Below are 14646 nucleotides of genomic sequence, written 5' to 3' on the forward strand. Positions count from 1 at the left end.
AAAGAAGAAAAGCAGACCCCCCCCCCAAAAAAAAAGAACAACAAAAGAAATCGTAAGAAAAATGTCCAAAGACTTTATAAAAACCTTTTCTTTTCACCTGATTAAAAACATCCTTCATATAGTTTAAAAACAAACTTATATTATCTTGCTTTTTGTTGGGACTGATTGTGTAAGTAATACCCTTAAACAATTAATTTAATCCAGTGCTAGAAATAAACTACCAACCAAAAATAAAATGAAACATATACAGGAATTAAACAATTTGTACAAATTCAGTCTTTACGGATTTGTGTGCGCATTAGCCAAGTAGCTATGGTGAGGCCCGCAACCGGTGGTCCCTGTTCTTCAGTCACAGCTTGGAATCTTTTATAATTTCCCTTTTTCTTTTTATAGTATTCTTTGTTTATTCCCAGCCTTGTGGATTAAATTTTATTTAAAGTCTAATGCAAACAGAGTGACAGCAAAAAACAAAAAGCAGTGAAATACATAACATTGTTGAAAATAAATATTAACTATATATATATATATATATATATATATGTGTGTATGTAAATATATCTAAGTATATAGACTTATGTCAGTAAAAAAAAAAAATATATATATATAAAATGTGTGTGTGTATGTATGTAAATATATCTATCTAAATATATAGACTTATGTCAGTAAAAATTATATATATATATGTGTGTGTGTATGAATGTATGTAAATATATCTATCTAAATATATAGACTTATGTCAGTAAAAATTATATATATATAGAGTGTTAAAAATTAATTCACATTTTAACTGTCATCAGCATTGTCTGGACAATGATGATCATCAATTTGAATATTTGCAAACATAATTCTTCAATTACACTTGTCTTCTATATTCAAAGCTATTCCACCACTATGTACTCATAAATAAAGGTTTAATCATCATTCAAAGTGCGAGTACATTTTTTGAGACACCCTGTATATATATATGTATGTATATATATAATAAAAATATATAAAGGCAGGAATTATTGTTTGATCAACTGTTGAGTTCGAGTTGATTCTGTGCACTTGGCTTTCATGAAGGACAGTTGAGAGGCACAAGAAAAAACTGAATTGGAAGACGTGCGTCTAACCAAGTCTCAAAGAGAGATTTTGTCTTTTATACAATATTTGAAAGCTAACATTTACAATTCAATCTGTAGTTTATTTTCAAAGATTTTTTTTTTGTACTTTAATTATATTTGTGTGTCAGCTGATCTCATTTCATGGGGATGGGGGTGAGAGGGTAGGTGAGGATTATTTCCAAGTCAGCAAATAACCAAGTCCAACTCCTATGCGTAGAATAATAACCTTTGTTTTTTGTTGTATCAGTTACACACAATTCGTTTGACCTATGACCTACAATTTTTAAAGTCCTTTATTGAAATAAACTCTCTGCACCGGTTTGTCATGGATTTCTTTTATCTTATCCTGGGCAGCTTTTTCTAGACGTGTTACATCCAGGGAACTGAAAGAAAAAAAAAAAAATAATGAATAAAATAAATTAATGAATTACTTTCAAGTAGTTTTATATAAAAAATAGTTACAATAAAATTTGACAATCTTACATAAGATGAAATAAATTTTCTTTTTTAGGGAAGTAACTCCAGACAAAGCATGAACTCACTTGATGTAAGGAGGTAAAAATAATGAAAAATGATTGACACAAAAACAGGAGCTTAATTTTGAAAAAGTAAAGATTATAGGAAAGAAAATATCAATCAGCAGAGATAGAGTTTCACAAGTCTGCAATTCTTGGTGAGAAACTACTGGGTACTTTTGCAGAATTTGAACCAGACGTAACTCACCGTCCACTCGGCTTTGCTCAGAACATAACATCATGCACTTGGGTTTCATTGTAATCTGACGTTAAGACGCCGATCAATGCATGACAAAGGAACAGACGATCTTTGGGGAAAATATTGGAGAAAAAAAAAAAAAAAATCAACGGGACCAGCCGGGAGCTTCCCGGCAGTTATCTTTTCGAGTTTATGTGGAAACAGAAATTTGGTATTTTCGTTATATTTTTTTATTTTATTTTTTTTCTGGCGATTTTATTATTTTTAAATATTTTCTTCAGTATTAAATAGCGTTGTTACACTTTGATAAGCCAGAAGTTTTGAACAAAGCCGAGCAGCCAGTTAGTTATGTGTGGTTCAAATTCTGCACAAGCATCAACTACTGGAACAAGAATGTGTATTACAACGATATATCTGAAAAAAGAATTGATGAAGATCACAAGACCAACAAATTAAATGAGCTACTTCAATAAAATTTGACATAATGTTTAGTGATGGAACGATTCCAATATTTTTTCTGATACGATTACCAAATCTGTTCTAAATTCTCAATTCCATTAAACTTAACTGATTCCGATTCTTTTTAAATTTCTAAATATAGAGTGAGTTTTTGTGTGTGGTGGTGGGGGGGGGGTGAATTACTGCAAGAACCCATACAATGTGTACATACAGTAGAAAGTTTTAAACAAAACCAAAGAAAAAAAAAAAAAAAAAACAAGAATTGTTTTGGCATCGGAAAATTGGCACACATTGTTCTGAATTCGATACCGGTTTCGATATGCCAAAATGTTAAGATTTTTTTTTTATTCCTGATTCTGATTAATCATCCTAACACTAATAATATTACATCTTATATAGAGATTTTGTCCATCCGTCCGTCAGTCACAAACTTTTTTAAACGCAATAAATATGTTTGCAGAATTTGTCTTATTTTAAAATATCAGAAAGGTTAATTACTTTTAAAAATGAAAAATATTGCATTTAATAAGTAAAAAACTTGATAACAAACAAAATGAATGCCATGACTGAAAATTAAAACTAAAACCTTCAGACATTCAGCCTTAGGACCTACCAACTGATTTATTTTGACTTTTTTTAATAAATAAAGATTAAAACATTACCTTAACAAAATAATTATAACTTTGGTGTGGCATCATAGATTTATGATTTATGTCATATTTCAGAACATGAATTTAAACATAAGCAATAATAAAAAAAAAAAATAAATGAATGGGTAAGCATTATCAATGGCATTGAAAATTGTTTCAATAGTCCAAAACAATTTATTTGCTTTAACTCCATATTGTATATAGTTCTTTCACAATTATATAATCAGATCAGCCTAAAAAAAACTATGCAACCAGAGAAAGCATATATTTGCTAAGTAGATAAAAGTAAAACTTAGATTGTTATTTTTTATTAAAAATAAAAAAAAATCTATTTGTCTTAAATTTTTTTTAACCAACTGAATCTGAGTGAAATTGAGGAGGCTTTCCCAGCATGAGAGTGAAAACTACTCCTACTGAATATCAAAATGACTAAATAAAAAGATCAATTCGAAATACAATTTAATTTTTTTTTTTAAACAGTCTGAACTGAAAGAAAAAGCATTCATGCTGTACTAAAAAAACTATTTTTGTAATAGAAATAGGGAGAAAAACTTGATATTCTAGATAAATAAAACAATAGATGCATGTAAGTGTATGCATGTGCAAATATTTAACCAATAAACTATTAAACTATTGGTCATATAACGCTGAAATTAACAGGAAATGGTAATCATACGCCAACGATAGTTTATGAGTAAAATCTTTATTTAGGTGGAGCAATAACATGTACAGAATATGTCGGCAAGTTGAAATGTAACTTACCAACATATTTCTGTTAGTTTAGCACATGCACAAATTCAATCATAACTAGAAGTGGTAAATTATACTTTACATGAATTTATTGTTCAATACTCAAATAAGAAATATCAAAAAATATAAAAATTTCCTTAATCCGCAAAGTTTCAAAGAACATCCACAGATTAAGGAAACTTTAATATTTCATATTTGAGTACCCTGTCAAACAATAAATTCATGTAAATTATAATTTACAGTTTTAAATTGAGTTCTTTATATAAAAATATGATAAAAGGCTGAAAACACAATTGTTGATGGCTACACTCTTTTAAATATATATTTTTTTCTCTCGTTGGAACTACACAATCATCACTTTAAATATATATATATATGGTAAGTTATAAAATATATATGGCGATTAAGCTACACAGAATATTCTGCGTTTCATCCACGTTAGGATTCATCAGGCATATATATATTGTGTGTGTATTTAGGCAGCATATTTTCATTTAGGCAAACATTATCAAATAAAGCGTTTTTGCTTGATAAGACTTCATTTTTTTTCTGAATACTCCATTTAGTATTTCAGTCAAATTAGTCTAAGTTCCATGGGTTTCTTGTTCCATTTTTTTTTTAACTTTCAACTATGTCTTTACTAATGGGTTTTGATTTTTTTTTTTATCGCTAATAATTTATGGCTTTATAATGAGTGCCTGTAATACTAAGATATTGCATGCAAACATGATTATATGGTAAGCATGTGAAAAAATTCGAAAGCATGATTGTTTTAACGGCTACGAATTTGGTAATGTTTGCATGCAAATTTCATCATGAACTTCAGATTTGAATTCAGCATCCCAAATATAACACAAGAAGGCTGCAAATCATTTTAATATCAGGTTCCAAAAAAAAAATAGCCAAGGAGAGTGGCCACAAGTCCAGCGACCAGTGATGAGGAACATTGTTAAGCAAACACGCTTGGGTTGTCTTGGCCTTGTGTGCACGAGAAGAGTTCTGGTGGAATATGTAGCGGCATCCTACAGTGATCGTGTTCATTCAAAGTGACACCATGTTCTTAAGCCCCTCTTGATATTTCATTTACTTTTTGTCAAGTATCTGTTTTTTGTTGTTGCAACAATTTGTATATATATCTATGCATTTTTGTTTTATGTAAATATTCTAACTTTGGAGATTTAGCTTGAACAAGCACACAAATAGTGATTCTTTGATTTTTTTTTTTTTTTTATACAAGGGAGTCATGACTTATCAAGGCCCAAAGGCCACTCAAGGATAAGGGTCAATAAGTGCATAGAGGTCATTGGAACAACAGTGCAGTAATTGTTAGTGGTGGAAACTGGATAGAATTTGATTAAGGAACAAGAACTTATTTACATTAGACTTGAAGATGACCATATTGTAGTCACCAGGAAAGCATTTACTTGTTTTTTTCTTGTATTTTTGTATTTAATCGTAAACAACTTTAACGTTTTCTCAATACATTTCCATTGTCTTATGGTAACATTTCACTGTTAATTAATATTTGGATGTACAAATTTTTGTATTTAACTTTTTCATGACTTTAATTTTGTTGCAATTTGGGTAGAGATTTAACAAAACTTTAATTAAATTAAAAAAAAAAAATTTTTAAATAAAAATATTTACTTTTTGGACTGTCACTTCTATTATGGACGTGACTGTATAACGGTGTCCCTTTCACTGTGAATCATTGTTTGTCTTCAGCATCTCAAACATCACACAAGAAGACAACAAATCATTCTCATATAAGAATCCATTAGCATCTATTTATTTAGTTTTTGTACCAGAAAGATAATATTTCAAGAAGATCTGCTGTCAGTTTTATAGATATCTATTACTAGTCATAAATACTGAAGTGTCTTTCAAATATTATACCTTTCTGCCGTATATTGGCAACATTGATGTCTCAGTTTTCAATAAACTTTAAAAATCTAAAGTAAAAAGATACAATCGATTCCATCCGATATTCAATCAAATTTTTTTTTGATAAATAGTCCTTAATAAAAAAAACCCCTACATTTTTATATATAAACTAGCGGGGGTACCTGGCATTGCCTAGATGGAGAGAGGTGGTATATTAAGGCTACTGAGCAACCAACCCCCAGCCCTAAAAAAAAAAAAACAACAAAACTTTTCTTCAATCAAAATAGCAGTGAGTATACGTGAGAGTGCAAAAAGAAAAAAAAAAATTTAGCCACAGTAAGCAGGACTGAACCTGTAACGTGAAAGAAGAAAAGGAGTTCAAAAAAGCAAATGTGCTAGCTGTCTCGTCCACGAAGCTTCAAAATAACGTTTTATAAACGTACGTTGACAATGGTAGGCATATGACTTGCAAAAATGTTGATGCAAAAACTGACCCCCTCCTTGAAAATAATGGTGCAGTTGATCAAGACAGAATTAATCTTTTTGGCCAATTTTTAGATATTTTTCATCCGAGAGATTGATCTTTCTAATGATACCGATTTTGTCACAGTCCACTGTGTCTGTCAAAAGTTTTTGGCAGATATACAAACACACACAGACTAACACACATTTTGCCTTTTATATATTAGATGAATGCTCCAACTATCCTATAATGTCAAGTATATACATATATATATATATATATATTTTTTTTTAATATATCGCCTAAAGTAATTTCAATATCAAGCAATGTTGTATTTACAAAATATTTTTGGTAATAAATTAAAGAAAATGAAATTGAGATACTAATGGGTTAATAAATTTGATAAGAATTATTTTCTTATTTGTGAGTTTTCAAATTCTCATTTCTATTTGAGTTTAACTTGAGTCATCATAACAAAAGTCGTGTACGCATTACCTGTTCTGAGGGAAGAGAGCGCAGCATAAAGGTGTGGCAAACACAAGGCTGGAATAGATGAACAAAAATACATTAATGCATTACAAGCACATGATGTCTATCATCTTACACATGAATTTATGTAGACATTTTTAAATAGCAATGCATAAGATATATATCGATACTTGATTCAGACTAACCTATTTTTGTTTTCTGCTTTTTCCTTCCACTATGTTATTAGGATAAATATATTTTATTTTGCATCAGTTCTTTTTTGTGAAATGACTTTACAAATTCTAACTTAGAAAACTATTAGAATGTAGACATTTTCTCCCACAGAATATTTTTAAACATTAAAGGGAAGTAATTATGTAACAAGTTATTTCCTTTGACCTCTCCAAAGATGAATATCTAAAAACATGTTATATTTGTTAACATTAAAAGGGAAGTTTCCACATTATTTGTTCTATTAATCGATTAACGTCAAAGTTTTAAATGATGGCAATGGTACAACAAATGAAAATTGGATAATCGAAAGCAAATTTTGATTTGTCTGCTTAAATGCTATTTGGGCCTGACTTTGAAAAAAAAATCTAACAAGATAACTTTACATGTTAAATTATAGTCTCATCCAATAACATGGTATAACAATAACAAATGAAAAATGGCTAACCAAAAGCAAAGTTTGATTTGTCAGCATAAATTTTATTTGAGTTTGACTTTGAAAATTAAACAAAATAACTTTCATTATGAGTTATCATACAGAGAAATAACAAATAAAAATTTTACATCAAAAAAAAAAAAAAAAAGAAAGGGCATAGAAAGTTAAAAATTTTTAAATAAAAACTTACAAAAACCCTACAAGTCCTACTTGGATGGGAGCATTCATAGCAGGATAACGCTGGAAAGAATATAAATAAAACATATAATAAAGTTTTAAAAAGAAAAAAGCAATTAAAAATAGAATACAAAGATTAAAAGCCACTTTCTTTTTATTGGCGACATTTCTTTTCAACCACAAATTGAATTCATCCATCTATTTATAGACAATTAAAAAATTATAGTGTTTTTGGAGTTTTTCATACACAAATAGAAACATATCATTGGTTGACACAAAAGGAATAGGCAGAATACACATTACTAAGGCAGTAGTTTTTACAATGTCAATACCCAAGTTTGGATTTTCATGTAAGTCTAAAGGTTTTTTTTTTTAACTGAATGTGTTTCAAGAAATTACCATAACATTATTTTCTTTTAAAATGTTAAAAAAATAATTAACATTGAAAATTATTACTTCCTAACTCTCTAACCAAATATATACCTAAAAGAACTCATTTTTATTAAAAGAAAACAACTTTTTTCAACTTTAAATGAAGGTTTGTGAGTGTACAAAAAAAGGAAGAAACGAAAAGTGCTAGAAACCCGACAGGACATGTTTCCATTATATTTGGTCGACTTCATGTAAAGCTGACATGAAAAGCGAAAATTATTTTCTTCTATCATTCTATGTATTCAGAAACAATATCAATATTGAAATTTTAGTCATTAAAATCAAAGCTGTTAAAAGCTGTAAAATACAATTATTATTTTAATCTTTTTGGCAATAAGACGCCTTCATTAGAAAAAATAGATGCTTCATATTTTTTATTTAATGAATTCGTTATTAATATTTCAAATTTTCAAAACTGCTTTTCAAAAAATAATAAAAAAAATAAAAATAACTATTCCTTTCTACAATATTGTTTCTCAAATTATAGTTCTTAGTGAAGTTGTTGAAAAGAAAATCTAAATATAAGTTTAGGGATGTTTATTACCCATTAGGGCTCTTTTTTTTTTTTTTACTTGGCAAGCATAAACTAAAAAGAAGAAAAAAAAAAGCCAACATTTCTGGGCACTGTTTTAAAAAAATTGATTTTACTTACTTTTAAAAACGGCTTTTTTTCCAAAAAATTCATTATGAATGGTGGAATCACTAAAAAAAAAAAAATAAATAAATAAATAAATGAACACATTTTTCAAAATATTGTACATAATTCGAAAACAATCCACAAGCTTTTCAGATAAACTGTTTTTTTTTACTTCAGCATATTAATTCTACAACCTTATAAAATAGGTTTTCTTTTTTCTAATTTAAATAAATTTTTAGTTCTTTGTTATTGTAGCGAAATTCAAAACTTGAAATATTAAATTTCTAGTGAAACTAATGCTATCTACTGAATTGTCATTATTAATAAAAATAGTTTTTTAAGACAATTAACAAAAACTGAATTGTGCAAAAAAAAAAAAAAAAAAAAAAACTAAAAAAAAATTTTTTTTTAAATTAAAAAAAAAACAAAAAACGAGGTAAATCTTTTATGAAAACTGAAAATCTTTGGCCAATTTAGCAAAACTTAATTTCCGCTAATTGTCTTCAAAAACTGTTTTCATTTTGTTTGTTTGAGGGTGGGTCCCTAGATCATAAAGAAGGTTCAATCATCAGGGGTTTGTGTTCGGAAACTGTTTTCATTAATAATTAATTTTCTACCTTCTTGTTTTTCGTAATTATTAAATATTTTCATGACTGTGACATAACAATTCCGTAAATAGCATTGGTTTCACTTGAAATTTTATATTTCAATTTTCAAATTTTGCTAAAAATAACGAAGAAGAACCAAAGCTCTTTTTACTTCAACATATTCATTTTACAACCAAGTAAAATTATTTTTTTCTTTCTAATAATAATTTAAACTAGCAGGACCTGTGGAATTTCCACAGCAGCATCTTCCATATGTAATATATTGCTGTTGGGCATTCTGTGGTTGTTCAGTGTGAGTGGAGACCCTGCAATACTATTGTAAACCTTTTATTAACACTATAAAAGTATTTATCTACGTAATCTGGTTAATGTAGTGTCAGAATATATCTGGCTATTTCAGTTTATCTCCAATATCTTTATAGGAGTCTGTCACATATTTCCATTGTATGAACGCCCAGTGTGAACAGAAACCACACAATATCATAATACTATCTTTAGACAGAACAGATACTACCCTTAGATCCTAGCCAGAAGACCAAGAAGGTATATTTTAGTTTCACGTATGGCCTAAAAGCAACATCATCTAAAAAAAAATGTTCTTTTACATTACATTTTCGGTGATTGGGAGATCTTATTTGTTAAAACGGGGAATAGAAGTTGATAACACACTATGAACATTAAATTAGTGTAGATCTATATATGATTTAATGTTCATCGTATGTTATCACCTTCTATCCTCCTTTTTGATAAATAGCATCTCCCGATCAAATAATTCATAATCTGTAAACTGCGACACACGTATATATGTTAAAGGTACTACGGTATTAATATATAAATAATTTTTTTTTTAAAGATATCCAGAAAACTTCACAAGATTTTAAACCAGCCGATATCAACTTTTCAACTGAAGAAGTCACTGTAGGATTAAATAAGTTACAGTTTCCACCTAAAACCCACATTCTGTCTATATACTTTACTCTAAAAGTCATGTATCTGTTTACTTGCCTCCCCACGAGAGCAGAGTTAGACACAAGGTCAGTTTTCAATGTGGGGAAAATCCAGCTCCCAAAAAGGGGCACTCTGGATTGGAACAAAAATAAAAATTAATCTTGTATCAGTTTCAAAGGATTTCTCCTTCACTAACTGAGGATGGAACAGATGAAATAACTCTGTCCTTGAGGGGAGATAAGTAAATATGCATTTTACAATCTAAAGTAAATCACGCAATTTTACAGTTCAACAGGTGAACACTGATGGCTATATCAGTGTTCTGAGCAGGGTAGTGAAAACCTGGATTGTCCAAGTAGTTGCAGGTAGCCTGTAGGTACAGAAGACTCAGGTCTGACTATCAGAGAACTCTATCAATCACACTTTAGCTGCATCTGGCCTATCAACTTGCTTGACTGCAAATTCCTCAGCTTTATGTAGTAAAACAAACCATTAACAAATCCAGTTGAAGACTAAGGAAGAGCTGAAAGCTAGGATAACTACAACCGTTGAAAGGCTTAATTGGAGTCATAGTGAGAATAGCCTAAGGTTGCTTCAAAGCTGTCATTAAGGCCAATGCAAGTTTAACAAATGAAATTGACAAAACAACTCACAAGGAAAAACTGATCCAAGTTTGACAAATAAATCTAAAAAAAATAAAATCATTGCATTATTTATTTATTTATTTTTTAATTTTATTATCATTTTGTTTATGATAGGGATGAGGGCATTCTACTGGATGCCAGACATTTACCACTATTTCAGTCACTCCAAGAGATCTTTTTAAGATTCTTTTCAGTGCAATTGTTTATATTCCTTTTGCACTTGGTTCGTCGGGTATATCTGAAAGGTAGTTTTTTAAATTCTTTTTCATGAGATTGGCTGCTCCTATAATTTCTAGAATGATGAAAATCTTCCTAAGATTCCAGTTTCGGTACTTGTACAGTTTAATCAAGATATTCAAAAATGAAAATGTCGGAAAAAAAGTTATATTGTACGTATCTGTTTTGGACTGAAGATCTCCGAAAAATTTTTCATTTAATTTGATTGAGTAGTATTTTTTTTTTACAGCGAAAAAACACGTTTTTTATGAGAGCACGTTGAAGTCAGCCATTATGGAATTTTTTTTAACACGCCACAGGGAGATAACTCAATATAAAGTACCGACACTCCCTCCCCATCTTTAATACTAGCTTTTCTTCCTAAAAATCAAACCTTTTGCTTGGTATCATAACAAATTGTTTTTCGCTGTAAAAAAAAACAAAAAAAAACCAAAAAAAAACTACTTGATGAAATTAAGCGAAAATTTTTTTCAGAGGAATTTGTTCCATAACGAATACGTACAATATAACCTTTTTTACGATATTTTCATTTTTTAATGTCTTGATTAAACTGTACAAGTACCCCAGTTTCTTTTCATATTGTACATAAGACCTTGCTATTTCGTTATCTCTCTCAGCTCTGTTAAGGCCAGCATCATTAGAGGCACTTACTTCAACTAGGGTTGCTACTTTCTATTTCCTGTTCCGCCTCACTCTATCAGACTTAACAGCTCTGTTTTCTAGGTACATGGCTGTAGAAATTTCATCGTCAGATGAATTGTGTCCTTTCTGATATTTTTTCCGAAGACCCGTTGCAATACTGGATATTTTGACAGATTTTCCAATGGAGTTATTTACACACTCCATTGTGTCGCATTGTATAGTAGCCGTCCCCCAACAGGACTTTATAACTGAATGTCAGGTGGCTCACACTCTACTTCTGTGTGACAGAAGCTGCACTTGTTATTATTGCTGAGACCACTCATCTTTTTAAAAGCATTGGTCATCAAGCCTTTTTCTAGACTGCTTCCTTTTTGTTTCAATTTTCTTATCACTTTGTTTTTGCTGGTGATGGGGCATTCTACCGGAGGCCAAACATTCTCCCATTAGTTTAGTTACTCCAGCCGAGAGATCTTTTTAAGATTCTAACCATCCCTTTAAGTGCAATTGCTTGTATTTCTCTTTTACTTGGTTCACCGGGTATATTCGCCAGATAATTTTTGAAATTCTTTTTCATTAACCTGGTTGCTCCTATAATGACTGGTATGATGGATATCTTCTTAAGATTCCAGTTTCGATGTCGAAATGGCAATATGCCTTGTTTGGAGTGAATAAGTGTAAAAAAAAAAAAAAAAAAAAATTATGCTTAATACCCCAGAGAGATGCGTATAATAATACAGTGTTGCGTTTAGTAATTGGTAGATTTTGAATCTAAAACTGCTCAATGCTATAAGTAGAGCAGGTGTGTATAATGATATCAAATTAAAATATGCAAATAAACAGGCGTTAGGGATAGAGGTGAATACAAGAAACTAAGCAAACAAGTATTATTTGCATTGTGCATATACTGACTTATCTCCTTTGCCAAAGATTAAATATATGGTAAAGTAAGGTTTTGAAAAGCCAACACACTAAATGAAGTACATTCTCGCTTACAAAAAAATGCCTGGGCATCCCTGTCAGCATTTCTTCAGTAGTAAACCTCAGGCAATTCGCAATAAACTAACCTGTTCTCAAAGATAAAAGGTAAAGTCTGGGAGGGTGGACCTCTAAGAACTGAACAAAACCATATTTCAGTCTGACAGAAAGAAGGTAAATTGTCAGGCTGTTGCATGCTATATATGCAGAAATAAAGCAATCTGTTTGGAAACCTGTCTGCCACTTTTATTGCCAGTTTAAAAAAAAAAAAAAAAAAAAGAAACAATTGAGTCGAAAAAAGGAATAAAAGTTTCGACTTACTCATTCCTGGACAGGCCATGAGAACTCGTGAAAAAACAACTTGAGTAATTGCACTTTTGGCGGCTGCAGTCGACGTGCCGAGACGATTTCCAGCTTCATCAAATATTGGAATTCCATTCATTATTTCCCTTTATGGAGAAAAATAGTAAAAATGCCCATTAATACATGCTATGAAAATAAAGCTGAGACAAATTAAAGCAGACGGGGATTCTTCTCACATTTAGATAGGCTTTTTTTTTTAAAGGATTTTCTAATACATTTATAAAATAAAAATTTTTTTTTATTTTTATTATTTAATATTAGGTTAGTCAAAAAATGTGTTTGCTTTTTTTAAAGTGGATATCAATGCAATTCATTTTCTGTGCTTGATTAGGAAATCCTGCAAATGTTTGTGATTTGTCTGGTTGTCAAATGACAATCTTGTTTAACTAGTTTTCACTTGGTCACTGTTGATCATCTTTAGTTGGCCAGAGCAAGGAGCATCTCTCATTGAAAAATTTATTTTCTACAACTGAGCAAATCATTTCTGGCGTCTCCGTTCTGTACCCCCTCCCCAAATATGTTTATGCAAATTTCTAACATTTTTCTCCTTTTATGTAATAAAAAAATGCATCGGATGTCTGTAGCGCTCTGCTTGATCTTCCATTTCAAGGCCAAAAATACAAGCAAGATATCAGAACTCTATTTTGAAGCTTATTGTAATAAGCCTCAAAGCAGAGGAATTCCTACATTTTTTACACCGACATCAACATACTTGATTTGAAGAGATATATAAAAAATCTTTAGTAGGCCAGAAAAATAATATTAAAAAAAACATGAAAAAACTTTTGGGCCAAACCAATATATAAAATTAATTCAATGTATTTCTCAAAGTTAGACATGCAATAGGATTGCATCTGACAAAAAGTATTTGAATATGCCTAACCTATTTTTAGTTTTCTTCCATCATATTTTTTTATAATAAAATATTTTCATTTCATATTTCTTTTATTTAGGTCATTAAGTTTCTTAAACAATTTCAAATAATAACTCAAATTTTGCAAGGGAGATAATTTAAATTGTAACAGGTAAAAACATATCTACCGTCTGCATTATTAATTAAATTTAATTGAATAAAAATTTGATAAAAATAACGACATGGATACATAACAAATTGAAAATTAATTCTGTGTTTTTATGATTTCATTGCAAAACCAATTTTGTTTTTTACAACATTTATTGATTTATAAGTGTTACTTTTGTTTCACAATAACTTAAGAAAAAAATGGCAAGGGGGAGGGGATTAGCGAAACATAAATATTTGTGAATGGGTAAATATTAGTGATGGGATGATTAATTGAAATCAGAACTTTTTGGGGTATTGGAATTGGGAAATATTTTGCATATTTTCCTATGCCAAAAATGATTCCTTTACTTATCTGTTTTTATTTGATTTTGTATTTAAAAAATCTTCTACTGCTGGTAGTAATAAAACGATAAATATTTATTGAGCTATAGATTTTAGTTTTACTGGTAGTTTAAACTACCAGTAAAACTAAAATCTATAGCTCCACCGCACAGGTGGGTTTTTATGTTTGAGAAAATATATGCACATTAAACATGTGTTTTTATAGTAATCGGGGAAAATAATCATTTTATCATTAAATATTTAGAGATTTATAAAGAATCGGAATCGTTAATTGTATCAGAATCGGGGAAAAATATCAAAATCATCTCATCACTAGTAAATATAGTTACTTGTAGAGTACAAACGACTTTTCTTTGCAATTAAAAATTTAATTTTTTTTACAAGTTACATAAAATCTATTTTGTCAGTTTCACAAGAAAAATATTTGTCAACAATCTTATAAGAGAATCACTTGAGGAA

The 14646-nt window shown here is 29.7% G+C and overlaps 1 protein-coding gene across 1 annotated transcript in view; it reads right to left on the bottom strand.

Moving 5' to 3' along the window:
- Positions 1-1162: 1162 nt before the first annotated feature.
- Positions 1163-14646, bottom strand: part of LOC145242152 (sideroflexin-1-like) — an 86928-nt gene continuing 73444 nt past the window's right edge. The window contains exons 7-11 of the mRNA XM_080105130.1: positions 12780-12907; positions 8420-8469; positions 7349-7398; positions 6519-6566; positions 1163-1486 (exon numbers count right to left, since the gene is read on the bottom strand). Of these exons, the coding sequence (XP_079961256.1) occupies positions 1387-1486; positions 6519-6566; positions 7349-7398; positions 8420-8469; positions 12780-12907 (376 nt within the window). The 3' untranslated portion in view covers positions 1163-1386. The remainder of the gene's footprint in view (positions 1487-6518; positions 6567-7348; positions 7399-8419; positions 8470-12779; positions 12908-14646) is intronic.

Source organism: Euprymna scolopes, chromosome 21 (assembly GCF_053919585.1).
Source record: "Euprymna scolopes isolate OS-2025 chromosome 21, ASM5391958v1, whole genome shotgun sequence".
Taxonomy (NCBI): domain Eukaryota; kingdom Metazoa; phylum Mollusca; class Cephalopoda; order Sepiida; family Sepiolidae; genus Euprymna; species Euprymna scolopes.